The following is a 25,511-nucleotide window of genomic DNA, read 5'->3' as shown; positions in this document are numbered from 1 at the left end:
AATGAGATCAGGTTAGTCTGACATGACTTATTTTTCAGAAATCCATGCTGACTATTGGTGATCACAGCATTCCTTTCTAGGTGCTCACAGATTGTTCGCTTAATGATCTGCTCCAGAATCTTCCCTGGTATTGATGTTAGACTGACTGGGCGGTAATTATTTGGGTCCTCTCTTTTCCCCTTTTTGAAAATAGGGACAACATTTGCCCTCCTCCAGTCTGCCGGGACTTCGCCTGTTCTCCAGGAATTCTCAAAGATGGTTGCCAGTGGTTCTGAGATCACATCTGCCAGTTCTTTTAATACTCTTGGATGCAGTTCATCTGGCCCTGGAGACTTGAATACATCTAAACTAGCCAAGTATTCTTGTACTATCTCCTTAGTTATTCTGGGCTGTGTTTCCTCTGCTGAATCATTTCCTCCAAATTCTTCAGGTCGGGCATTGTTTTCTTTATCGGAGAAGACTGAGGCAAAGAAGGCATTGAGGAGTTCAGCCCTTTCTGTGTCCCCTGTTTGCATTTCACCATCTTCTCCTCTGAGTGACCCCACTGTTTCTTTGTTCTTCCTTTTGCTACGAACATACCCATAAAAGCCTTTTTTGTTGCTTTTAACCTCTCTAGCAAGCCTGAGTTCATTCTGTGCTTTAGCTTTTCTGACTTTGTGTCTACATGTGCTGGCTATTTGTTTGAATTCCTCTTTGGTGGTTTCCCCCCTTTTCCATTTTTTGTACACATCCTTTTTTAATCTTAACTCAGTTAAAAGTTCTTTAGATAGCCACCCTGGCTTCTTTAGGCACCTTCCATGTTTCCGTCTCATTGGTATTGCCTGAAGTTGTGCTTTTACTATCTCCCTCTTAACAAACTCCCAGCCATCATGAACTCCCTTCCCTTTTAGTATTACTGTCCATGGGATCTCACCCAGCACTTCCCTAAGTTTTATGAAGTCGGCTTTCTTAAAGTCAAGAAATTGAGTCCTAGTATGCTTGGCTGCTCCTTTCCGTTGTATAGTAAACTTCAGAAGAGCATGATCACTTGCGCCTAATGATCCTTCCACTTCTACCCCATTAACCAGGTCATCGACATTGGTTAGGACCAGATCTAAAATGGCTGTTCCTCTTGTTGCTTCTCCCACTTTCTGGACAATGAAGTTGTCTGCAAGGCCAGTGAGGAATCTGTTTGACCTTATGCTCTTGGCTGAGTTTGACATCCAACAAATATCCGGGTAATTGAAGTCCCCCATTACTACTATCTCCCTTCCTTTTGCATGCTTGGCCATCTGTTCCAGGAAGGCATCATCTATGTCCTCCGTTTGGCTTGGGGATCTATAGTAAACTCCCACAATGAGGTCACTGTTATTCTTCTCTCCCTTAATTTTGACCCAAATGCTCTCACTTTGGCTTGGAGGTTCTAAATCTTGGATCTCTTCACAGGTATACACATCCCTGACATATAACGCCACTCCTCCTCCTTTCTTGTCTGGTCTGTTTCTCTGAAATAGATTGTATCCCTCCATTTTTACATTCCAATCGTGGGACTTATCCCACCAGGTTTCAGTGATGCCTCTTATGTCATATTTAGTTTGCTGTACCAAGAGCTCAAGCTCATCTTGTTTATTTCCCATGCTTTGTGCATTAGTGTACAGACATTGAAGTCCATTAGTCATTCCCCCGTGTCTCTTATTTAAGGATTTTTTCCTCCCACCACTAGGTCTGCTTGCTGTTTGCTCCATTTGGTCTATGACATTTGGATGATCATCTTCATCAATTAATAGACTCCTACCTTCAGGAGCACTGTCTCCCTCCCCCACATTAGTCAGTTTAAAGCCCTCCTGATGAGGTTTCTTAGTTTTTTGGCAAAAACATTCCTCCCAACCGTTGTGAGGTGCAGCCCATCGCTTGCCAGAAGTCCATCCTCAAGAAACTGCAGTCCGTGATCTAAGAATCCAAACCGTTCCTGTTTACACCATTTGCGAAGCCAGCTGTTTACTTCCACTATTTTCCTCTCTCTCCCTGGGCCACGTCGTTCAACTGCGAGGACAGATGAGATGACGATTTGTGCATTTAATTGCTTCAATTTCCTGCCCAGAGCCTCGTAGTCTCTTTTGATCTTCTGGAGGCTATTGCTTGCAGTGTCATTGGTTCCCACATGAACCAAGAGGAAGGGGTATTTGTCAGTGGGTTTTATGATTCCCTGCAGTCGTTCAGTTACATCTTGGATCTTAGCCCCGGGGAGACAGCACACTTCCCGAGACATCTTGTCAGGCCCACAGATCACTGCTTCTGTTCCCCTCAGTAGGGAATCCCCTATCACCACTACACGCCTTCTCTTAGGTTTGGTCAGGGTTCTTCCGTGAGCGGTCCGTTCCAAGGTCACCTGCACATTCCCTGAGGACTGACTTTGCTGCTCATCTTCATATACGTGATCGACTGTAATGAGGGAGAGATCCTCAAATGGAGTCTGCTCTTCGTCTTCCATGCTAGGGGAGAGGACCTCAAAGCGATTGTGTATTTCTAGACAATCAGAGCGAACCCTGGGCCTCCTACTTCTTTGAGTCACGTTTCTCCACATATCGGGCTCCTGTGTTGGTGAACTAGCCTCCTTCTCAGGGGAGTCCCTTGTCTCCTCCTTGGTGGAGACGGTGTGCTCTGTTGCTTCCAAGAAGAGCTCCAGCTCTCTAATTCTTTGGAGCGTAGCTACACGTTCCTCCAGTTGCTGGACTTTGTCTTTTAGGAGGGCAATCAACATGCAATTGCTGCACGTAAAGCTGCCTGCAACCTTTGGCAAGATGGCAAACATTGCGCAGGAACCGCAGGCGACTGCAGCTGTTCCCTCCCCCTCCATCTTGAGAATGTGTCGTTGGGCTTGAGACTAGCTCCCCTAAATCTAAAAGATGGTTCAAACTGCCAGGGAAAGCAGCTAATCAGCCACAAGAATCACACACACAAGAAACCCCTTTTGGCTCCTTCTTCAGCCGCTGCCCTGCAAACACTGCGGAGTGTTTTGTTCGGAGGGTAATCAAACAATCTCTCACCTTGTTCTTCTTTCCCCCTCTTCCGAGCCTAAATGCACACACTATCTTCCTTCTCCAAGTCTAGTTTCCAGAAGTCTGCAAATTCCTGCATAAGAAAGTCACTCAACTTATCTTTCTCGAATTCAGGTACAGCCCTGATCCTCAGATTCGTTTGTTTCTCCTTCAGTTCAATCATAGACAACATTAACCTATGGTCTTCCAATTGTCTGTGTATCGGTGGTATCTTTTCTTCTGTAGCCACTGCTATCTCCTTTGTTTCTTCAGCCATCTTTTGGGTCGAGGTAGATTCCTGTAATAATTTCTGTATAGTCTCCGTATTAGTGTTCACCTTCTGTCCCAAATTATTAATACTTGTAGTATTTTGGTCAATTTTAACTGATGCTTCAGCAACTTATTTGTTTCAGCTACTTGTGCAGTTAGGTTATCCAAAGATTCATTAATTTTGGCTAATCCCGCAGCTAAAACTTCTTCAGTTGACATGCCTTTTGGTTTAGGTTGTGCAAATGCACCCCCTGATGGTACAGAAGGGCCAGATGTTGATGCTCTTCACTGCTGCCCAATATCCATGCGAAAAGATCTACCAGACCTCGTTGTTTTTTCTTGAAGCAATTCTATCTTTCCTTTCCCTCTGCCATAACACTCTAGATAAAGCTCAAGGTCGGTCCCACGGCCAGAATTTGTTTTGAAGTGGAAAGTTCCCCCAGCCCAGTTGTTATTGTAGCAATTCCCAGCTTCCACTAGGAGGACACCGTATCAATCAAAACTTGTTACTTTAATAAAAATAGTCTTTTTTAGTCCCTCATTCACCAAATGGACGATAGTATCAATTTCACTTAATTTCCAGTTACTTTGATACCAGGGGAGGCCAGCCAGAAACACTGTATCTCTCTTGCAGAGTTAGCTGTCAAAAAGTACTCTAGCGCTTTTCACAATACGGCATTGCTATTGTCCATTGGCAGTCCGTTCCCAGGTTTTTAAGCAGTGGATTTTAGCCTCCTTATCCTCTTTTTTGCAGGAAAAATACAGTTCCAACCTTTTCCTCCTCCTCTCCTGCAACCAGGAGGGGGGAAATCACTTGTTTGACGTTAGGATTATAGTCCTTTACAGACGTCTTTCAGGCTTTTAGCTTAGAGTCTCTTTGCTTTGATCTATTTACAAAAAGCGGGAGGCGGACTTCCTGTTTAAACCTTCCCACTTCGGTTCCGAATTAATCTCCTTTTTTCCTTCTTTATTCCCAATTTTTTCCTACTCACGGGTAGTTGCTTTTAAGTCCGAATTGTCACAAGAAGAAGTCAGCGCTCTCCGGTAACAGCTGTGCGGCTTCGCTCGTGGAAGAAGCAGTTGACTCACAGCACCGCGCCACACTCCCTGCCTCGCTCCGGAGCCCGTAGCTGGGTTCCTTTGCAGATTGGGGGGGGCGCAAAGGGTGCCTGCCGAGTCCCACGTTCACAGGCTTCACCCGCCTGTGATTTTGAGGGCCCCCCGCTTCGCCGCAGCGGTGCAGACCCGATTTCCGCGGAGCTGGTCCCTCAAGAGTCAGAGGGAGTCCGCCATTACTGATGGCACCAACCCGGATGTCCCACATAGAGGTATTTTTTGAATTTCCTGGCAGATAGGACAATCCCACAGGGAGCCTTACCAAGAGAGGCCACAATCCCACAATCCTCCATGACGTCCTTATGCAGAGCTCTCTGGTCAGGATCCAGCAACGCCCACTCCTCATCCGTGAAACGAACAGCAACATCTTCAAAGCACAATGGACACTAAAAGAAAAAGGCAAATGTCCTCCTCTGAGACAGCAGAAATATAATCTGCTACACAATGCTCTGTTGTTTCCTTCCTGTTAATTGCTGTGTTATTTCAATAGGATTGCTTTGCTGCACATTTTAATTATGGGCACCTATTTTAATGCTTTAATTGTATTCTTTTATTCTGCGTTTTAACTATGGGTATTCGTCTTGGTGCAAATAGGTGGTACTCCACCTTTTGGTTTTCAAATCATTCTGCCTACGCAAGCATTCCAGTTTGCCAGATGAAAGGGTCCACTTTCTCCTCTCCTCGTGAGTTGTTCTGTAGAGGTTCCCTTCCAATGCCCTAGAGCCAAATTCAAGGGGTTCATGGGGGCATGGAGAGGGGAAGATGAATCCTACTGGCTGTTACGATATGGATACAATGCAGCTGCAAACTGGCAGCTCGGTGTTTACATCACATGATGTGGCTAGCTATGGGAAAGAATGTTCCAGGGATTTCTCAAAGCTTTGTTCTCAGTGTAATATGAGTCCTTCCTGTTGCGTATGTAAAGGAAGTTTGAGTCACTTGCTAGGAGGAGATTGAACTGATCGGACATGTTTTCTGTACAACTGAACAGTCAGAAATAAAAGGATGTAAATAGCTTTCTGACTATCTCCTTTCTCTTGCTGGTATGCAAGGAGGGGGGTGTGCATTTTCCATGCTGTGAAATGTCGCCTATCAAGATTTCCCTGGACTGCGGGGATACCAGCCAGAGGAGATCACCGGTAACAAGCTCCGGGAGCTGGGAGAGAGGCCAGCTTCTCCCGAGGGGGCTAGTTTGCCAACAAATGGTAGCAGATGGAGGTCGATGGATCGTAAACATCCTCTGCAATAAGTGGTGGCAGAACCGATGGTCTCTGATTGCGCAAGTAAGTGGTAGCACGCGGATGGTGGCTACAAAGTAACGGCTGAGGACGGCTGGTGGAGACGTGTTTGTTGTTTTGCTACGTTCCAAGGACCCCTGACGGTTGCTGATTTATGGCTGGATGGTGAACGTGGATTGAATCATTCTCCGGTTCGCAGAAAGGCTTCTGTTTTTGAATTAAAACAGAGCGGAGAGAATACCACATTCCAAGCATTCCGGGTGAGAGCTGATAGCTGCCGTTGACTGCCAACAAGTCGTGAGTACTTTACAGGCTGATTTATGTGAAAATTAGCTTCAGAGGCTAGAAGGGATGCAAGCCGGAGCGCAACTTTGTCTCAGAGGCTGAAAATAGCTATTAGATTTTTCAGCGAGGCGTGCTCCTCACACACTGTTGGAAGGGACTTTGCAAGCATAGCTTGCTGATAAGGAGCTTGCAGCTTGTAGAATACAGCTATAAACAGCTCACAGACTTTTGGGTTTTCCAGCTTGTAGCTGAAAGCTGAAGCTTGGATTCAAGATGGATGCCAAGAAAGGGGCAGGTTTACCTTATCCACCTCCCCTAACTAATGACAATTATTCCTCATGGTCTGTGAAAATGAAAGCCCTGCTTCAAAGTCAGAGGGTATTTGGAGTGATTGAAAATCCCGTCCCAGCTGCACCCACACCAGCTTGGAATTCTCAGAATGTGAAAGCTGGTCGGCCATTATTCTGTGTGTCTCTGATGAGCAACTTGTGCATATAGAAGATTTGCAATTCGCGCACGAGGTTTGGGAAGCGCTACAGAGAATCCATCGAAGGGATGCTGCAGGCACTGCGCTGCTGCACTTTGAAAAGCTTACAAACATGAGACTGGGGCCTGGTGGGGATGTGCAGGTGCATTTGACAGAGATGGAATACTTACGCCAGCAGATGGCGCAAAGAAACTTTCCTCTTCAGGAAGAAATATTCTGTTTTATGATAATTAACAGTTTAAATCGGACTTACAAAACGGTTGCAAGTCAACTTGGTTCTCTACCTGCCAGGGATCTGAGGTGGAGAGGATTTGTTCTGTTGTTCTTAATGAGAGACAGACTTGCTGCAATAGCTGTTGCTGATGGGGGGAGTGAGTTCAGGTAGGCAACATCCACATCAAAGTGGTTTACCTTCCAGCCTCTCTGTGCTGCACAAGCTAAAAGCGTTCTCAGAGTCTCTGCTCACGAAGTTGGCGAATACACCTCCGTGAAGTGTATTCCCTTCTTCTGGGAAAATCCACGAGCAACTAATCTGGCTTTATACTGCGGTTGTCCAGTGTCCGTGGGTTTCAAACGGTAAACCCACCTGCAACCTACAGCCTGTTTGCCTGGTGGCAACTCTGTGAGTGAAAACACACCTAGATCTTTCATGGACTTCATCTCTTTGTCCATTGCCTTGTGCCACTCAACTGCTTCTTCCTCAGGTAAACTCTGAATATCCTCAAAGGAATCAGGTTCACATCTGGCTGAACCTACCCAGATACCTGAAGCCTCATACCGATCAGGAGGTCTCCTTGTCCTCGCTGATCTCCTCAGTGTGAATCTTGGTGACCCTGCTGCTTCTTCCTCAACCTCAGCATCTTCCCCCTCTGACCTGCTGCACCTCTTGGGCCTCACAGCTGGCTCAACGGGTGAAGAAGGCTCACTCTTTTGCTCAAGCTTGACACTTGCCTGAGGAGGTGTTCTAGGTTCCCCCCTCTGAGGGATCCTGAGCTGTCCCTGCCTTGGACTCTGTTGCTCTGGACCTTGGTCCCCTGCAACCACTACCTCTTCCTCCTCACCGTCTGAGTCATAGAACTGTTGTGAAATCACGTCTGGATTAGCGTGCAGACGTTCCCAACCAGCTTGTTCACAGAACTCAGCACTATTGCTCACAACCAACCTAGATTGGTCGCCACTTGGGTACGCAAACCGCCAGGCCTTTGAGCCAGGCTCATACCCTACAAAGATCATCCTCTTTGCCCTTGGCTCGCCTTTCTTGCGTAGAGCCTTTGGGATGAGCACCCAGGCCTCACAACCAAACACACGTAGGTAGTGAACCTTTGGCTTCTTCCCATGCAGTAAGAAATAAGGTGTATTCCCCACACTAGAGTTGTATACTCTGTTCTGTGTATGCACCACATATTTCCAAGCTTCAGACCAAAACTTTTGGGGTAGCCCTGCGTCCCACAGGATCGCAGACACTGCTTCTTGTACCGTCCTGTTCTTTCTCTCTGCCACGCCATTCTGCTGCGGAGAGTAAGGAGCGGTCAACCTGTGGCTAATCCCCTTCTCCCTAAAGAAATCCTGCAAAGCAGAAACAGTGAATTCTGAACCTCTATCACTTTGAAAACTTCGCACTCTGGTGGAATAGGTTACCTCCACTGCTGTGATCCAATCCCTGATCACTTTAGCCACCTCCGCTTTGGATCTCAAAGCAAAGGTCCAAGAGGATCGTGAAAAATCATCAATCAGAAGCAGAGAGAACTTTGACTTTCCCAATGATTCAACCGACATAGGGCCACACAAATCTGCATAAATCAATTCAAAGGGTTGTGTGGTCTGTCTCTCTGACTTTGGATAGGAGCTTGTCACAACTTTGGCTTGTTTACATGCATTGCAATCTAAAAATCTCCCACAACTCCGAAATTTGCACCCTTCTGTTACTGTTGGTGCTTTCTTAAGATGGTTCCAACACAAATGTGCAAAGCGCCGGTGCCAAATATGGGAACAACCACTGTGAGGCGCTACATTCACACATTGCCCCTTGGCATCTTCGGTGTCCTCTTCTTCTCCTGTGGAAAAAGACAGATTAACCGCAAACAAATTGTCTTTAGCTTGCACTGTATACACGTGTTCCCCATCCTTGGAAAACTCACACTTGGTACCTGCAAGAGAAATCTGAAAACCTTCTTTAAGCAAATCATGCACACTTAACAAACAATTGGTCAAACCAGGCACTGCAAAAGCTTTGACTTCCTGCTTAAGAAAAGGACAGAAGAAAAAACCCATTTCGGTCAGTTTTTTTCGAGACCCGTCCACAATAGTAACATATTGGGCAGTTTTTACTCTCCTGCAATTTCGCAAAAAAACAGCAGATGGCACCAACGTGTTGGTCGCTCCAGTATCAATTATGACAGTTAAAGAGTTGTGTTGTTGACATTCCTGGGTCGCCATAGCAACAAACTTCTCGCTATCCCCCTCCTTGGGGCTTCTGTAGCTGTTCTCTCTGGTTGTCACGGCAGCAGACTCCCCCTGGCAGGAAGACTTGCCCACGACCTTCACAGCTTCCTTAGATGCAACTCTCTCAGTTGCCATGGAGACTGGACTTGGCTCCGCATTCCCACACAAGTCCACAGCTCTTATCTCTGCTTGCTCCAGGTGGCTGGCCTTGAAGCCTCTAGTTGCATTTAGCTTCTCACAGCAAGGCTTTAGGCGTAAACAACTCTTGGCAGCCTTTGGAGAAAGAGGCTTCTCGGAGCTTTTACTGCTCACTGCCCCCCCCACACTTCTCCCAGGGCTCCCAGGATGATTTCCTGCACCCCCTCTGGTGGGTCTAGGGTTCTCAACTCTTGGCCCCTCTCCAGGCTCCTCACACAGCGACGTCTCAGCATCCAAACAGCTCTCAGGCTCAGCAACAGCATCTCTAGCAGCATTGCAAGCAACAGTTTCAGGAACAGAAACAGGAACAGTCCTTTTGCCCCCCCTCTTGGGGGCTGCTCCCAGCTCCTCCCAGCTGGGTATCCGGCGCCATCTTGCCTCTCCTGTTCTGATGCAGCCACTTCTCAGCCTTTGCTTTCCACTCCTGCTTCACAAGCCTCTTGGAGTGCTAGCCAAGCTGCCTCTGGCTTCTGTCCATCCAGGACAATAGGCAACAGATGTGCATCCACATTTTCAGCTAGAAAAGCTAGCACACGCTGCTCTGCTTCAGTGCTTCCAGCTGCTTTCTGTGGTTGCTGTATTGCACCCCACAAATTTGCCCCAACTAAGGCCAGCTCTACGTGGAAGCACCATTCCAGCCAAGTGCTGGTGGTAAGTCTCTGGCATGGCAGGCTAAGTCTGTCCTCCTGAGCCATTTCCACCCTTCTCAGTCCCTTCTGTTGGTTTCTACTCACTCAGAGCACCAAACTGGGCATCCTGGCTATCGGTTCCCTCCGTCAGAGTCTCTCCGATCTGCCTTTGTAGTCTCGGCAATTGATCAAACTGACGTTCAGCACACAGTCGCTTCAAAGCCCTTTTCCACACGCTTCGCGCTGACCTCCCATAACCTGTTGTAAATTGAGTTCGATCTCTTCCAATAAATCTCCTCGGACAGATTTATTGTTTTATGGCGCCCGGCACACTCCCTCTGTGCAGGCCTCTGTAGGTCATAAAATCATCAGCAGAATCGCACAGCAGCGTGCGTGTGATAAGGGAAGAATTTCGAGATGCCAGCTTCTGTTTCTTAAGGTTCTTTATTGTTCTGAAAACACGTATGTACACAGATCAGAATCCATCTGAATGCAACTGCATTTTCTCTGCTCCCTTTGCCTGGAGCTGTGCAGTTCAACTAACTGCTTTCGGTTCCCACTGAACACAGACTGCATACCAGGCTGTTCACGTCACATCCTGCCTGGTAAGCTCTTCCCCTCAGCTCCGAGGCACAGGTTAACCCTTCACTACTCTCAACACCCACTCTTGCCTCGCGTCTGAGGGGAGAATCGACCCTTGGTCGTCCCAAACCTAGACCTTCGCAAAACTCTCCATGTCTCTGGAAGGAGAGTGGCTTCGTGAACCCATCAGCTAGGTTCTTCACAGAGGGACAATACTTCAGCGCTGTTCACGTCACATCCTGCCTGGTAAGCTCTTCCCCTCAGCTCCAAGGCACAGAAGGTTAACCCTTCACTACTCTCAACAATAACATCTTAAAAGAAAGAGACATCCCAGAAACATGGAAAGAAGCATATATTACGTTCATACTAAAACAGGATTCGGACTTAACCCAGGTTAAAAATTATAGGCCGCGTGCCAGATCTAAAGTTATATTATGAAGCTTCGTGTCTTTGCTGGGTGAAAGAATGGATAAAGTTAGAAAACACACAATTGTTGGACTTAGAAAGGTATGACAACAGATTCGGGTGGCCCGCGTATTTATGGTGTAAAAAGAACAGAGTGCATAAAGGTTATGAAAACCACATTTTTAGAGGACCGTTGATGGAGGTTTGGAATAGGTATAAAAACCTATTAGAGTTTAAAACTCCATACTGGTTGTCACCACTGGAGATTTTGAGTGTGAGAAAGGTCAATATGTCAGGGAGATGGATTACATGAGAATTTGATAATAAAAGAAGGTAATAAATGGAAACTAAAACCATATGAAGAAGTGAAGAAAAATGTAAATGATTGGTTGCATTATCATCAGATAAATGCAATGTTTAAAAAGACATTGTCGGAAAGAGGCTTTCAAGAAAAGCAATCAAGGTTTCAACAGGAAATTTTGAATAATGATGTTAGAGTTTTGTCAAAAATGTATAAATTATTACTTGAGTGGCATACTAAAGACGAGGAAGTGAAGTTGGTTATGATCCAGTGGGCCAAAGATTTTGGATATAATATTCAATTTGATCACTGGATAAAACTGTGGAAAGAGGGAATAAAATTCACTGCATGCACTACAATAAAAGAAAATGTAATGAAAATGATGTACAGATGGTATGTAACACCAGTGAAACTTGGTAAGATGTATAAACTTTGTAACAAATGTTAGAAATGTAAAGAAAAAGAGGGAACATTTTACCATATGTGGTGGGAATGTAAGAAAGCGAAATGCTTCTGGGAAATGATTTATAATGAGATGAAGAAAATGTTGAAATACACCTTTATTAGGAAACCAGAAGCATTTCTATTAGGAATAATAGGGAATGAAATTAGAAGGAATGATGTGAAATTATTTAGGTATGCAGTGACAGCAGCAAGAATCTTGATGGCCCAGAAATGGAAGCAGGAAGAAATGCCGACCAAGGAAGAATGGAGAATGAAGTTGATGGATTATGCAGAGATGGACAAATTGACTGGGAAAATAAGGAACCAACGCGATCAGAGATTTTCCGAGGACTGGAATAAATTTACAGAATATATCAAAAATGTATGTGAGGAGCAACTAACGCTTGTTGGCTTTCAAGAAGCTTTGTGAAAAAGACTGATTGAAATGTTGTTTGAAAGATAGGTTAAGATTAAGAGTGGTAAAGTGCAATATAAATTCAAGAAATGTGAGATGCAGTGATAATATGGAGAATTGTCAGATAGGCTGAGGGAAGTCCAAAAGATGTTTATGTACAAGGCGAATGTTAAATTTGGATAAAATGTTTATTGGAAATTGAATAAAAATTAATTATAAAATAAAATAAAATTATAGGCCGATTTCATTGTTGAACACAGATTATAAAATATTCGCAGGGATACTTGCGAAGAGACTGAAAAGAATATTGCAAGGAATTATCCATAAGGATCAGGCGGGTTTCCTTCCAGGCAGGCAGATGAAGGACAATATAAGAAGTATAATCAATATTATGGAATATCTGTCTGCCAGGATTGAGAAACAAGCCACAATGATGTTTGTGGATGCAGAAAAGGCATTTGATAATATAGCATGGGACTTTATGTTGAAAAATCTAGAACACATGGAAGTTGGTAAAGAATTCTTCAATGGAATAAAGGCAATATATATAGAACAAAAAACTAAACTTATAATAAATAATGTAATTACAGAAGAGTTAAAGATTTCTAAAGGAACAAGACAGGGATGTCCACTTTTGCCACTATTATTTATAACGGTGTTAGAAGTTCTTTTAAATTCGATAAGACAAAATGGAAAAATAAAAGGAGTGACGATAGGTCAAAACGAATATAAGATTAAAGCATTTGCAGATGACCTGGTGGTAACGATAGAAGAACCAACAAATACTGCTAAAGAAGTGTTAGAGGAAATGGAGAAGTTTGGGGAAGTGGCAGGTTTTAAATTAAAAAAGAAAAAAATGAAAATGATTGTGAAAAATATGGACCAATGTGCAATTGAAATAATGCAACACCAAACTGAGATAGAGGTGGTTAAAAAGGTGAAATATCTAGGAATATGGTTAACCTCAAAAAATATAGACTTATTCAAGAACAACTATGAACCGGTATGGAATGGAATAAGAAAGGACCTGGAGGTGTGGGGAAGAATGAAATTATCGTTTTGGGGAAGAATATCTACAATTAAGATGAACGTGTTGCCAATAATGTTATTTCTATTTCAGACTATCCCCATCATTAAGGGGATCAGATTTTTTAAAGAATGGCAAAGAGCGATTTCAAGATATATTTGGCAGGGCAAAAAGCCGAGAATTCAATTTAAATTATTAACAGATGTAAGAGAAAGAGGAGGCTTTGCCCTGCCTGATTTGAAATTATATTATGAGGCATCATGCCTTTGCTGGTTGAAAGAATGGATAAAATTAGACAACAAGGAACTGTTGGACTTAGAGGGATTCGATAACAGATTTGGATGGCATGCATACTTATGGAAAGATAAGAAGAAAGTGCACAAAGGTTTTGAGAACCACATCTTCCGAGGCCCTTTAATTGAAGTTTGGGATAGGTATAAAAACCTATTAGAACCTAGAGTCCCACACTGGTTATCCCCACTAGAAGTTATGAGTGTAAAGAAAATTAATATGAGAGGTGATTGGGTTACATATGGCCAACTGTTATTTAAAGAAGGAGGGAAATGGAAAATGAAACCATATGAATAGGTAAAAGAACATGTATATGATTGGTTGCATTATTACCAAACAAATGAAATGTTCAGGAAAGACGTTAAAGAATGTGGTTATGCAGACAAGGATTCAATATTTCAGTCAGAAATAGTAAATAAGGATTTTAAAACTTTGTCCAAAATGTATAAGTTGTTGTTAGAATGGAATTTGAAAGACGAGGAAGTCAAGTCGGTAATGATACATTGGGCCAGAGATTTTGGTTATAATATCCAATTTGAAGATTGGGAAAGACTATGGAAGGAGAACCTAAAATTTACAGCATGTGTGACATTGAAAGAAAATGTTATGAAAATGTTTTACAGATGGTATATAACACCGGTAAAACTAGCGAAAATGTATAAGATATGTAATAAGTGTTGGAAATGTAAAGAGAAAGAAGGTTCATTTTATCACATGTGGTGGGAATGTAAGAAAGTGAAAGGCTTCTGGGAAATGATATATAATGAATTGAAAAAGATTCTAAAATATACATTTACAAAGAAGCCAGAGGTCTTTTTGTTAGGCATTCTAGGAAAAGAGATAAAGAGAAAGGATAGCAAGTTCTTTCAATATGCAGTGACAGCTGCAAGGGTGTTACTGGCTCAGAAATGGAAACAACAGGAAATACCGACAATGGAAGAATGGAGAAGGAAGCTGTTAGACTATGCTGAGTTGGATAAGATGACTAGAAAGATTAGATATTTAAGAGACCAAAAGTTCACAGAAGACTGGGGAAAATTTGTTGACTATCTGTAGAGTATAAGTGAGGGCCAAATAACGCTAGAGGGATTTAAAACAGCACTGTGAAACGTGAGAGGTATTGTTTAAAGGGAATAGAGAGAAAAAAGGCTTAAATAATGACAATACAAATATAAGAAATGCGTAAACTAATAAGGACTATGAAAGATTTACGGAAAAGCTGAAGGAAGTCCAGAAAAGAAAGATTTGGTGAAAATTTGGATGTGAAAAGTGACCATCTACCCCTAAATCTTAAAAGGACTGAATTTTGGAAACCCCTTAGATGTGGGCTCGCCCCACAGATACCCGATCCTAATGTTCTGCAACAAATAGGTAGATCCAGAATTAAATGGTCCCCTTATATCAATAACAATTTTAGCATTTGGACACAATCAATGGAAGGTCAACTCCTCTGGGCTGATCTGACCTCCAACGACACTGAAGAGACCTCCCCAATTGACCATTATAACACTTTAATCCGAAAACTCCAACCGTTATTGTCAAGACTCAGGAGACCTAACCACAATGAGTCCCCTACCAACAAAAAATGGTTTGACCGCGAGTGCATCCAGGCAAAACTTATACTCAGGGAATGCTTTAAGGCCTTCCAGCAAAATCCTAACCCTTTCACTAAATTAGAGTTACAAAGAACTACAAAGAGTTATTAAAAACCAAAAAAAGAACCGCAGACTCCCTCATTTGGCAGGCCCTCATAAAAGCGTCAATAGAAAAAGATAATACCAACTTCTGGAAAATTATTTCCAGTCAAACCAAAGCTCCTAACGAGGGCACAATAATCCCTGCAAACTTATGGGAAGAGCACTATAAAGTGCTGTTTAGGGAACATCGTCCCTCTGCGCTGCTTAACATCCCCTTAGATAATGACACACCATGGCCCCCAACATCTGAAACTGAAATCACTTCGTTAATTCTACAAATGAAATCTGGCAAAGCCCCAGGAAGTGATTTCATTGTTGCTGAACTTCTGAAAGCGCAAATTAACTGGTGGGCTCCGGTTCTTGCAAATCTATTTTCATATATAGATAAGACAACTGAAATCCCTAAAGATTGGGGACTGCCTATAATTGTTCCTATAAAAAGGGCAACCCCTCTGACCCATCCAATTACAGACCAATTAGTCTTCTGAATGTGATCTGCAAACTTTACACAAAACATCTATGTCTAAAATTATGTGAATGGTTAGATCATAATGACTTGCTAGAAATTGAACAAGCAGGATTTACATCTGGACGTTCCACCATAGATCACTGCTTAGTGTTAGATTACTTTGTCTATAAGTATGTGAAACATTGGAAAAAGTCATTGTATGCGGCTTTTGTGGACCTAAGGGCAGCTTTTGATTCTGTATCCAGGGGTAGGCTTTGGGCCAAATTGGCCAATATGGGTATTAACAGAAGGTTATTACTTCTGATGATTAAGCTTCATGAGAATAATACCCTCCAGATAAGACTCGCACAGGACGGTAGACTCTCTAGAGAAATCCCAGTACAAAGGGGAGTCAGACAAGGATGCCTATTAGCGACATTTTTATTTAACATCTATGTTAACTCCCTGGTCACATGTTGCCATGAAATTGAAACCCACCCCCCGTGTTCTCTAACGGCAGAAAAGTACCAGTTTTAATGTATGCAGATGACGCGGTTCTCCTCTCTCAAACCAAAGTGGGTCTGAAACGTGCCTTAGGGAAGTTTAGTGATCAATGTAACACTGAACTGTTAGCAATTAACTTCGCTAAAACTAAAATTGTACATTTTAACCGTTCCTTCAGGAAAGATAGTTGGAGCGTAAAGGGAAACGCCATTGAGCAGACTAAAACCTTCCAATACTTAGGCATTACCTTCTCCTATAATGCCAAACTGTCAACACACCTGACTACATCAGCTATATCAGCAGGAAGAAGTGCAAATGCCATCCTTAGATTATTCAGAAGGAAAGGAGCTGGCTTCCTCCCGATGGCCTTAAAAGTCTTTCAGGCAAAATCTCTGGCCCAACTCCTGTATGGCTCTCAAATTAGCCCCTCTGCCAACCTTAAGACCCTTGAAACAGTTCAATCAAAGTTTTTAAGATCACTATTTGCTACCCCAAGATGCACACCTAATGCAGTCTTAAGGCAAGAGGCAGGACTGCCCAGAGTGGAATTAAAAGTCTGGGAGCAAGCAATATCCCTCTGGCTGAAAATCCACTACAATCCTAAGGGACTGTTACCTTGCTTCCTGGCCGCAGTTCCCTATCCTCCTTGGCTTCTGCAAATAACCAACAAGATCAAACAAATTGGCCTAAACCCTGAAAATCTCTTTATTGGAACTCTGAACAAGGCAAAAGCAATTATCACTCAGAGACTTTACGATGTCGAATTACAACAAGAAGACGCCCTATACCCGGAGACGTATAGATGTCTAAAAGCTTGGCCTAATTTTGCAGCTGCCCCTTACTTAACTAACATCACTAACGAAGCTTATAGATGGGCTTTTTCTAGAGCCCGCTTTGAGACAATGCCCTCAGCAGTGCTGCACGACAAATTCACACGGGTACCAATGCATGCACGTCTCTGCCCCTGTATGTCTAATAAGGTAGAATCTGTCACACACATCCTTCTATTTTGCAAATTTTATAGTGAAAAACGAGTTCAATTTATTTTCCCGCTTTTATCAAAATTAATACCCCTACAACATTATTTGGAATCCTCCTCCGAAATTTTACGAAAATACCTTCTGGAAGACTCCTCAAGCTCAATATCATATGAGGTAGCCAAATTCTGCACTTTGGTAATCAGGAAACGTAAATATCTTCTGTTGAATGGCACAATGTGAAGTTCCCTTGTGTAATCCTTTTTCTTTTTTTCCTTTTCTGATGCCATTGTTGAATTCTCTTTGTCTGATCTTGTGGTGTTTAGTGTTACTGGCTTTTGCCGCAATAAAACTTGAACTTGAATGTGAAAACAATGTATGTTCTGTTTTGTTTTTGTTGTAAATTAATAAAAATTATTTATAAAAAACAACAACAATAAAACACTACAGCAGTAAAACACAACACAACACTCTAAAATCATTCATTATAAAATTGATTCAAATCAAACCAATGGCAACCATTGGGCCAGAGCTCCGCGAAGATTGCCGAAGGAGGGAGTCAGGCTGTGCCCTGGCCAAAAAAAGAAGACAACTGAGAGATAACAAAGAATCAAGATAGAATGAAAACAGAGCTAGCCACAGTAAGAGAAACTCAGAAGGATATAATCAATAATATTGCACGTCTGGAATTAAAATAAAATGACACAACACTACGTTTGAGAGGCATTTCAGAACATCGGAATAAACAAATCAGAGTTAAAAGGAACCATGGAAAAAGAGGATAGGAAGTCAAGGAACGCTTTCTGATTTTTTGTTAATTATTTAAATTCTGGGGAAGGAAAGATTTTTATTTGTTGCATCGATTTTAGCTCGTTTTTTCCTCCTCCACAGGGTAGGACACAAACCAATGGCTTCAAGTTTTTTTTAAAAAAAAAACCAAGACTGACTAAACATGCGGAAGAACTTTTTGACAGCAAGAGCTGGTAGTGGATAGGACTCCCTTGGGAGTGCTGGAATTTCCATTCTTTAAGGTTTTCAAATGAAGTTAGATGGTCATCTTTCACGGATGCTTTACTTGCTATTCCTGCATCACATGGGAGGAATAGATTGCACCAGGGTTCACTTCCAGCTCCACAATTCTACAATTCCGTGATTCTCCCCTGTATGAATTCTTTGATGGGAAGTGAGATTACAGCTCTTACTAAAGCTCTTTCCACATTCAAAGCATTTATATGGTTTCTCCCCTGTATGAATTCTTTGATGGGTATTCAGATGAGCTCTCTGGATGAAACTCTTTCCACATTCCACGCACTTATAGGGTTTCCCCCCTGTATGAATTCTTTGATGGGAAGTGAGGTTGTGGCTGTGACTGAAACTCTTTCCACATTCCACGCACTGATAGGGTTTCTCCCCTGTATGAATTCTTCGATGGGAAGTGAGACTGCGGCTCTGACTGAAGCTCTTTCCACATTCCACACACCTATAGGGTTTCTCCCCTGTATGAATTCTCTGATGCCTAGTGAGATCGGAGCTCTTCCTGAAGCTCTTTCCACATTCCACGCACTGATAGGGTTTCTCCCCTGTATGAATTCTTTGATGGGTATTGAGATTACAGCTCTTACTAAAGCTCTTTCCACATTCAAAGCAATTATATGGTTTCTCCCCTGTATGACTTCTTTGATGGGAAGTGAGACTGCAGCTCTGACTGAAGCTCTTTCCACATTCCATGCACTGATAGGGTTTCTCCCCTGTATGAATTCTTTGATGATTAGTGAGGTCAGATCTCTTTCTGAAGCTCTTTCCACATTCAATGCACCAATAGGGTTTCTTTTGAAAGAAATTTATTTTATGGGAAGTGGAATGGGAGCTCTGACTGCAGCTCTTTCCACATTCCAAATTTTTACGTGCCTTCTCCACTCTGCAGATTGTGTTGTGGTCACCTTTGTTCTTGATTTCCAATTCATCACAATCTGCAATGGAGAGAAAAGGGGATTAGAGCCTCAGGAACAAATGGAGCCCCCAGTTAGGAAATAATGCTCATTAAATTTGTTGTTAAGAAGGCAGTTGGCTGTGTGTTCATTACCTTTGTTATTTGTAATAATCCAATGTATTATTATTGGATTCTAATCGATGGTTGAATGTTGCTTTGTTTGAAGTTGTTATTACTTTTTCATGTTTATACCGTTGCACCTCAGGTTACATAACCCTCTGGTTATGTAAACTTCAGCTTATTAAAGTGACAAACCCATGCGCATGTGCAGAACAGTGATCCTCGGGTTGCGAAAACCTCAGGATCTGGCCGGACCTCCAGATCGGATCCCATTCGCAACCAGAGCTACCACTGTATATGTGTTGGAAGCTTCCCAGATTGGCTGGAGCAACCCAGCCAGATGGTCAGCGTATACATAAAAATTATTATTATTCCTATTATTATCATCACTGCTAGTGCTACCTGAGATTCAATCAGCCTGGCTCTTCTCTGGGGCAGATGTTGTTTGGCACACTCATGGCATCCCCTCCATCTCCAGTGACATTTGTCTCTTTGGTCAACCCAAGACTGACAGCAGCAAAAACAATAACAGAAAACCTTACAGAATCTACTTATCTTTTCTAACAACTCTGAAGCTGACATTTAAGATGCCTGGTCAGTTCAAATCAGCCCAACTGTGGTAGAAGGAGGCAGAACTGGAGGAAGATTGTTCACAGAAAAAGCTGTAATTTACTATTTCTTCTGGGGGTGTTAGGTTCCCAGGTGTTGTAGGGGGCGCTGTTGAGCTCTGTGAAAATATATGAGGTTTGTCACATAGAGGTATTTCTTGAATTTCCTGGCAGATAGGACGATCCCACAGGGAGCCTTACCAAGAGAGGCCACGATCCCACAATTCTCCTCCATGACGTCCTTATGCAGAGCTCTCTGGTCAGGATCCAGCAACGCCCACTCCTCGTCCGTGAAACAGACAGAGACGTCTTCAAAGCACACTGGACCCTAAAAGAAAAAGGGAAATGTCCTCCTCTGAGACAGCAGAAATATGATCTGCTACACAATGCTCTGTTGTTTCCTTCCTCTTAATTGCAGTGTTATTTCAATAAGATTGCTTTGCTGCACATTTTAATTATGGGCACCTATTTTAATGCTTTAATTGAATTCTTTTATTCTGCATTTTAACTATGGGTATTCGTCTTTGTGCAAATAGGTGGTACTCCACCTTTTGGTTTTCAAATCATTCTGCCTACGCAAGCATTCCAGTTTGCCAGATGAAAGGGTCCACTTTCTCCTCTCCTTCTGAGTTGTTCTGTAGAGGTTCCCTTCCAATGCCCTAGAGCCAAATTCAAGGGGTTCATGGGGGCATGGAGAGGGGAAGATGAATCCTACTGGCTGTTACGATATGGATACAATGCAGCTGCAAACTGGCAGCTCGGGGTTTACATCACACGATGTGGCTAGCTATGGGAAAGAATGTTCCAGGGATTTCTCAAAGCTTTGTTCTCAGTGTAATATGAGACCTTCCTGTTGCGTTTGTAAAGGAAGTTTGAGTCACTTGCTAGGAGGAGATTGAACTGATCGGACATGTTTTCTGTACAACTGAACAGTCAGAAATAAAAGGATGTAAATAGCTTTCTGACTATCTCCTTTCTCTTGCTGGTATGCAAGGAGGGGGGGTGTGCATTTTCCACGCTGTGAAATGTCGCCTATCAAGATTTCCCTGGACTGCGGGGATACCAGCCAGAGGAGATCACCGGTAACAAGCTCCGGGAGCTGGGAGAGAGGCCAGCTTCTCCCGAGGGGGCTAGTTTGCCAACACTGGCAACATTCAGAAGGCTGGTATGACAGAGTTATACGGGCAGGAAATCCCACACTTCACAGCTGGAGTTGACTCTTTATCAGCAAGAACACGATATTCACAGACTTGGCTGAGTTTCAGGCCTTATGAGAACAACAACTCATTCCCTGAGCGTCTTCCTTAACTAAATCAGTCGCCGAGAGTGAAGGCCCCTGGCTCCCCACAGCTTTCCAAGTCCCTTTCTCTCTGGGGTTTCTGGCAAGCGACTGAACAGTGATCCAGTGTGCAGCCTGCCTTTGCTCCTCCATTGTCAGACGTTTCCTGGCTCTGAGAGACAAGCAGGGAGGGTGGCTTCTGGCAGAAGGAGAGGGAGCTCCCGGTGGCTCCTACTTCTCCGGACTCACCTCTGAATCTCGACCTCCCTCCTCCCACTCGCCTCCTTCCTCTTCTGCCTCTGATTCTGCACTGCATTCTGCCTCAGAGTCTCCCAGCTCACTAAGCCCTGTTGCCCCTTCAGCTTCTGACACCTCCTCTTCCCAGGCTTTTCCCTCTTCTCCCTCTGACCGCCCTTCTTTCTTCTACCTCCACTCCTTGGGCTCTGAGCCGTCTTCGTTTCCTGGTTCACTGGCTGCTTCCTCCCACCATTCCTCTGTGCCCAACCAGTCCATGACATTGCTCCATCCCTCGGCCTCTGTCCCCACAAGGCAGCTTCCCCTGACCTGATCTGGTTCCACAGCCGCTGTTTCACTTCTGCCCCCATGAAAAGATAAATATGGAGGTCTTGTTGGCTTCATTCTTTCATCTGCCTCACAGGAATCCAGGTCCATTTCTGCAAAATGATCCCTTTTCTGAAAGAACAACAAGGATTCAAAACAGTAAATGAATGATGAGAAATATTAAAAAGAGAACGACAAAGACAGAAACTTTAAGGATGTTAGATCTCATTCCCAGAAAAAGGATGGGCCATCAGCAGACCATTTTTGGATGTTCTCTGTCCTGTTTGGAGCCCCTTGGGAGTATCCAGAAGAAAGTCTGTCTCACCTGCTTTCTCTCCTCTGCCTGACTCAGGAGGAAACCTTCGGCCAGGGCCACTGCCTGGGAACTGGTCTCCACTCCGCAGTCCCTCACCCAGCTCTCCATCTCCGGTGGAAGGACAGCCAGGAACTGCTCCAAGATCACCAGGTCCAGCATCTCAGCTTTCGTGTGCCTTTCTGGCTTCAGCCACTGTTTGCAAAAGTGGTAGAGTCGGCTGCAAACCTCTCGGGGTCCTTTGGCCTTCCGGTAGCAGAACTGCCTCCACTGCTGGCTCTGCACCTCTGAGCGGAGGGTGCCCTCCTCACCCAGGATCTTCTGCACAGAGTTTTCCCAGAATCCCCCACAGCTCCCAGTTTGGATGGCATGGCCTCTTCCTGCTTCAGGGCCAGCTGAGTCTCGCTCACCCATCTGTGCTCTCAGGAAGCCTCTGAGAGATCGGAAGGGACCTTTTGGTCTTCTGCCAAGTTCTGTCCGTCTAAATGAGAAGCTCTAGCAAACCCTACAAAGCAAATACATTGTTCTGTTACAAAAGTTGTACAATATCAGGAGAAGAAAAAGGTTCCCTGAGCAAGCATGGATGGGTCTTGCTGGGAACCTGGGTAGGATTGCACCACAGCCCAGACTCTGAGCTATCGTTCTAAAAAAGAGGAAGAGGAGGAGGAGGAGGAGGAGGAGGAGGCCTCTAGAAGGGAGATTGTGGAAATGTGGAGGCAAGCGAAGAGATTAATGCGAGGGGACTCAGGCTGGTTGATCCTTCCTTCCAGTCAATGCGTGAAGTCAGAACTGATTGACAAGGGAGTCATTGGTGCCTCGTGAAAAATGACTAGATGTGTTGAGTCCGAATCTCCTTTCTTGCAGCTTGAAGCCATTGGTTGGAATCCTACCCCCAGGTGACATGGCTCTCCTATCTCCTCTGTCTCCTCTCTTTTCCATGTAAACATACCCAGCTCCTCATAAAGCTTGGCTTGATCTGCTTGGCTGGCCTCCTCTGCCAATACGGGGGCGGTAGAAGCAGAAAGAAAGAAAGAAAGAAAGAAAGAAAGAAAGAAAGAAAGAAAGAAAGAAAGAAGGGAAAGGAACGAAGAGGTTTTGGAGCAACCATTCATACATGCTTCCTCTTTTGTGCAATGACGCTGACCCGTGTCACACACGACAGAAGTCCTACTGATAGCCTCATTTAAAGAAGCTAGACTTCTATCTCCAATATTTCCCAGGGGGCTCTGAATAATTTTTTTTCTGGAAGGGGGGCGGTAACCTCCTCCCCTCCCCCCCCAAAGATCTAAAGGAAGGAGACAGTTCCTGCTACCTCGCTCCTCCCTGGCAGGACCCCCTGCTCCCAGGGGCTCCCCCCCCCACATGAGCCACCCTCCCCTGCTGCATCCCTGGGACCCCCACCTTCTCCCCACTGCACCCTCTGGGGGGGGAGGAAGAGACTCACCAGATCCCCTTGGAAGAGAACAATGAAGCCTTTGCAATAGCAGAAATCAACCCTGCCCCCGCTTGCAGGAAGGGGAGGGAGGGGCTTTTCCTCTGGAGGACCAGGCCCCCCTTACTTCCTGTCCTCTCTAGGAATGCAGCTCAATTCCCTTTAACCCTTGCAAAGCCGAGTCCACCCTGCTCAGTCCTCTCTGCCTTTTCTCTCCTGCATTGCAGAATCCCAGAGATGCTCATTTTGAGGGGACGCTCTTGGTTGGTCTGTGATCTGCTCCCTCCCTTGGCCAGAAACTGGAGGAAGAGGTTGCAGGGAAAAGGGGTTTGCAGGAAGCAAGGAACCTCATCCTAGAATGGGAGGGATAGAAGGGAGCCCTAAGGGTCATCTATTCCAACCCCTTGCAAGGCAGGAATCCAACCTCTGCTTAAAAACCTCCAAGAAGGCGAGTCCGCCATCTCCCAAGGGATTCTGCTGCTCTTCCCGTCAGAATGTTCTTCCTGCTGTTTAGGCAGCAGAAACTGCTTTCTGGTCCTCTGGGTCCCTTATTCTGGGTGCTCCCCTCTAGGGCAGGAGAAAACAAGCTGGCTCCCTCTTCCATGGGTCAGCCCTCCAGATATTGAGAGGTGGCTCTCAGGTCTCCATCCAGGCAGGTCTCAGGTGAGGGAGGAACAGGAAGACACGCTGTTCCTGCCTCTCCTGGGACTACAAATTGCTGAGCTGCAAAATGCAGGAAAGTGCACATTTTGAAGGCTTTGGGTACGTTTTGTTAATGGAGAAATCTGAGGGCTCCCTTGGACAAAAAACAAGGACACCAGCCAGGAATACCAGAGCAAAACAGCAGCCAGTAGGCTTGGTCTTTCTTGAAGACTGTTGCGACAGGACTCCCACCTGCCACCAGGTGGAACAAGATGGAAGCCCCAAACAAAAGAGAACCCAAACTTTTATTAGCTGCTAATCCCCATGTTACATCCCCCAAACTACATCACTCATACATCATGGTTACATCGCGAAAGGGGAGGTCTGGTGGCAGTAATCTGAGTATCTTGGACCCTGCCCCATGCTTCCCCTTGCCCTCCACCAAACACCCATTGAGTGTAACAAAATACCATATTTACATTTCCTTGTTTCCCAGCCAAGTTAATCACACTCTTTTGTCTCCATCTGGGTTTGTTATTTCTGGAATGGCTACCTGTCTGGCACTCAGGTATCAGGATGCGAGGGATTATCCCTCAGGCAGAGGGGCTGCTGAGTAGCTGAGCTCACATGTCTATATGAATTTCTGAAGTTTTTCCAGTGAGCCAGTACATAGATACATTTATCAGTGAATTCTTACATTTGGTATCGTGCAGCAGAGGCCCTTTGAGCAGATAGGAAGAAACTGTGATGAAGTGTTTTGTGGGGACAAGTCACAAAAGTCACAAAAGTGATTTTGCCTGCAGGTGAATCCTGGAATTAGCCAATCACATGGGGCCCATTGTGTAAATAATGTTTATAAAGCAGACATTCCAGGGGAACTTCCTTTTTTTAAAAAAAAATAATATAATTTTTATTAAGTTTCCATTTACCAAATTAAACGTATCATACGAATTAATCCAAATTATATCAATACACATCATAAAGTCGAAATGCTTCACGATCGTCAGGAATCCAGTCATCCATATTCCTGCTGCTTTCCTGTTTACAATGATGTTTTCAGTCCCATCTTCTCATCTTAGTCATTACTCATATTCCTTTTCAGTCACCTCCGAGTTTTCTCCACAAGTGGATTGAAAGAAACAGTCTGATTTTTATGTCTCTGTGTGGACTTTGTAATGCTCTCTCGTATATCTCTCACAGAAATCCAACAGTCCATGTTTTCGTTTGAGCAGACACGCCATCTTGTCACGCCGATGAAATACAATCTAAATGTCTGCTCTTTTACTTTTCAGACCCGCTGCGTCATATTTAGTCTTTCCAGGAGGATAGCAACCCTTTAAAATTTACGATCTAGCCTGATATCCAAGGGGCTCTTCCTCCATCCATCTTGCAGCCAAGGTCTGCCTGTCCGCATCAAAACATTTCTTACTGCGTCACCAAGAGAATCTCGTTTCTTTCCAAATCTTTCACAATACAAAACCTCTATTCATGTTATGTTTCCCACACAGTTCATTTTTCCTCCCGCTTACAAATTGGTCGTCGAGACGGTTCTTTAAGGGGGAGGATTGTTAGGTACTCACATGAAAATAAAATAAAAAAGTCTTCCCCCCCCCTTTCATACCGTTCTATCTCCAACATGTCGGCAGTTCTCTGATGTTATCTCTGTTCCTTCCTTCTGTCACTCCGTCCCGATCTTCTTCTCTCAGTGGTAAGATTATTAGTAGATAAAAGCATTCCTGACTTCTCTTGAAGCATGTGCGTTTATTTCTCCAATTCTCTTGTTTTGAGTTCCCGCAACTAGTCTGCGCGATTAGAGACAGTGTCAGGGAGAGCCGACCCACACGAGGGCTGTG

At 44.2% G+C, this 25,511-nt stretch overlaps 1 protein-coding gene across 2 annotated transcripts in view; it reads right to left on the bottom strand.

Annotated features, from left to right (window-relative positions):
- The window catches only part of LOC310675562 (uncharacterized protein), a 98,315-nt gene that overhangs the window by 21,505 nt on the left and 51,299 nt on the right, over positions 1–25,511 (bottom strand). Inside the window, exon 5 of one of the 2 annotated variants that reach the window (XM_083436412.1) lies at positions 19,633–19,759. The exons of the other annotated variant lie outside the window; for it this stretch is intronic. Within the exon in view, the coding sequence (XP_083292538.1) occupies positions 19,633–19,759 (127 nt within the window). The remainder of the gene's footprint in view (positions 1–19,632; positions 19,760–25,511) is intronic. 2 annotated transcript variants of the gene reach the window in all.

Source organism: Podarcis tiliguerta (genome assembly GCF_965153285.1).
Source record: "Podarcis tiliguerta genome assembly, chromosome: 4".
Lineage (NCBI taxonomy): Eukaryota > Metazoa > Chordata > Lepidosauria > Squamata > Lacertidae > Podarcis > Podarcis tiliguerta.
This window is presented reverse-complemented; position numbering and strand designations above follow the sequence as displayed.